General features: G+C 70.3%; 1 protein-coding gene across 1 annotated transcript in view; it reads left to right on the forward strand.

Annotated features, from left to right (window-relative positions):
- Positions 1–3: 3 nt before the first annotated feature.
- The window catches only part of LOC108446188 (11-cis retinol dehydrogenase-like), a gene marked incomplete at both ends in the record, with an annotated part of 663 nt that continues 390 nt past the window's right edge, over positions 4–276 (forward strand). The window contains one exon of the mRNA XM_017732065.1: positions 4–272. Within this exon, the coding sequence (XP_017587554.1) occupies positions 4–272 (269 nt within the window). The remainder of the gene's footprint in view (positions 273–276) is intronic.

Genomic DNA, 276 nt, shown 5'->3' on the forward strand with positions numbered 1-276 from the left:
GGGACACTGGGTGCCATTCTGGGGGTCCCAGGGACACTGGGGGTGCCATTCTGGGAGTCCCACGGGACAGTGGGGACAGTCTGGGGGGGCCCAGGGGACACTGGGGGTGCCATTGTGGGGGGCCCACCCTCCGTGTGCCCCCCAGGGCTGTTTGGGCTAGTGAACAACGCGGGCGTGGCCAGCCCCATCGGCCCCACGGAGTGGATGGACATCGAGGACTTCCGCCGGATCATGGCCGTCAACGCCTTCGGGGCCCTCCAGGGCACCCTCCCGCCG

Source organism: Corvus brachyrhynchos, unplaced genomic scaffold (assembly GCF_000691975.1).
Source record: "Corvus brachyrhynchos isolate BGI_N302 unplaced genomic scaffold, ASM69197v1 scaffold1814, whole genome shotgun sequence".
Taxonomy (NCBI): domain Eukaryota; kingdom Metazoa; phylum Chordata; class Aves; order Passeriformes; family Corvidae; genus Corvus; species Corvus brachyrhynchos.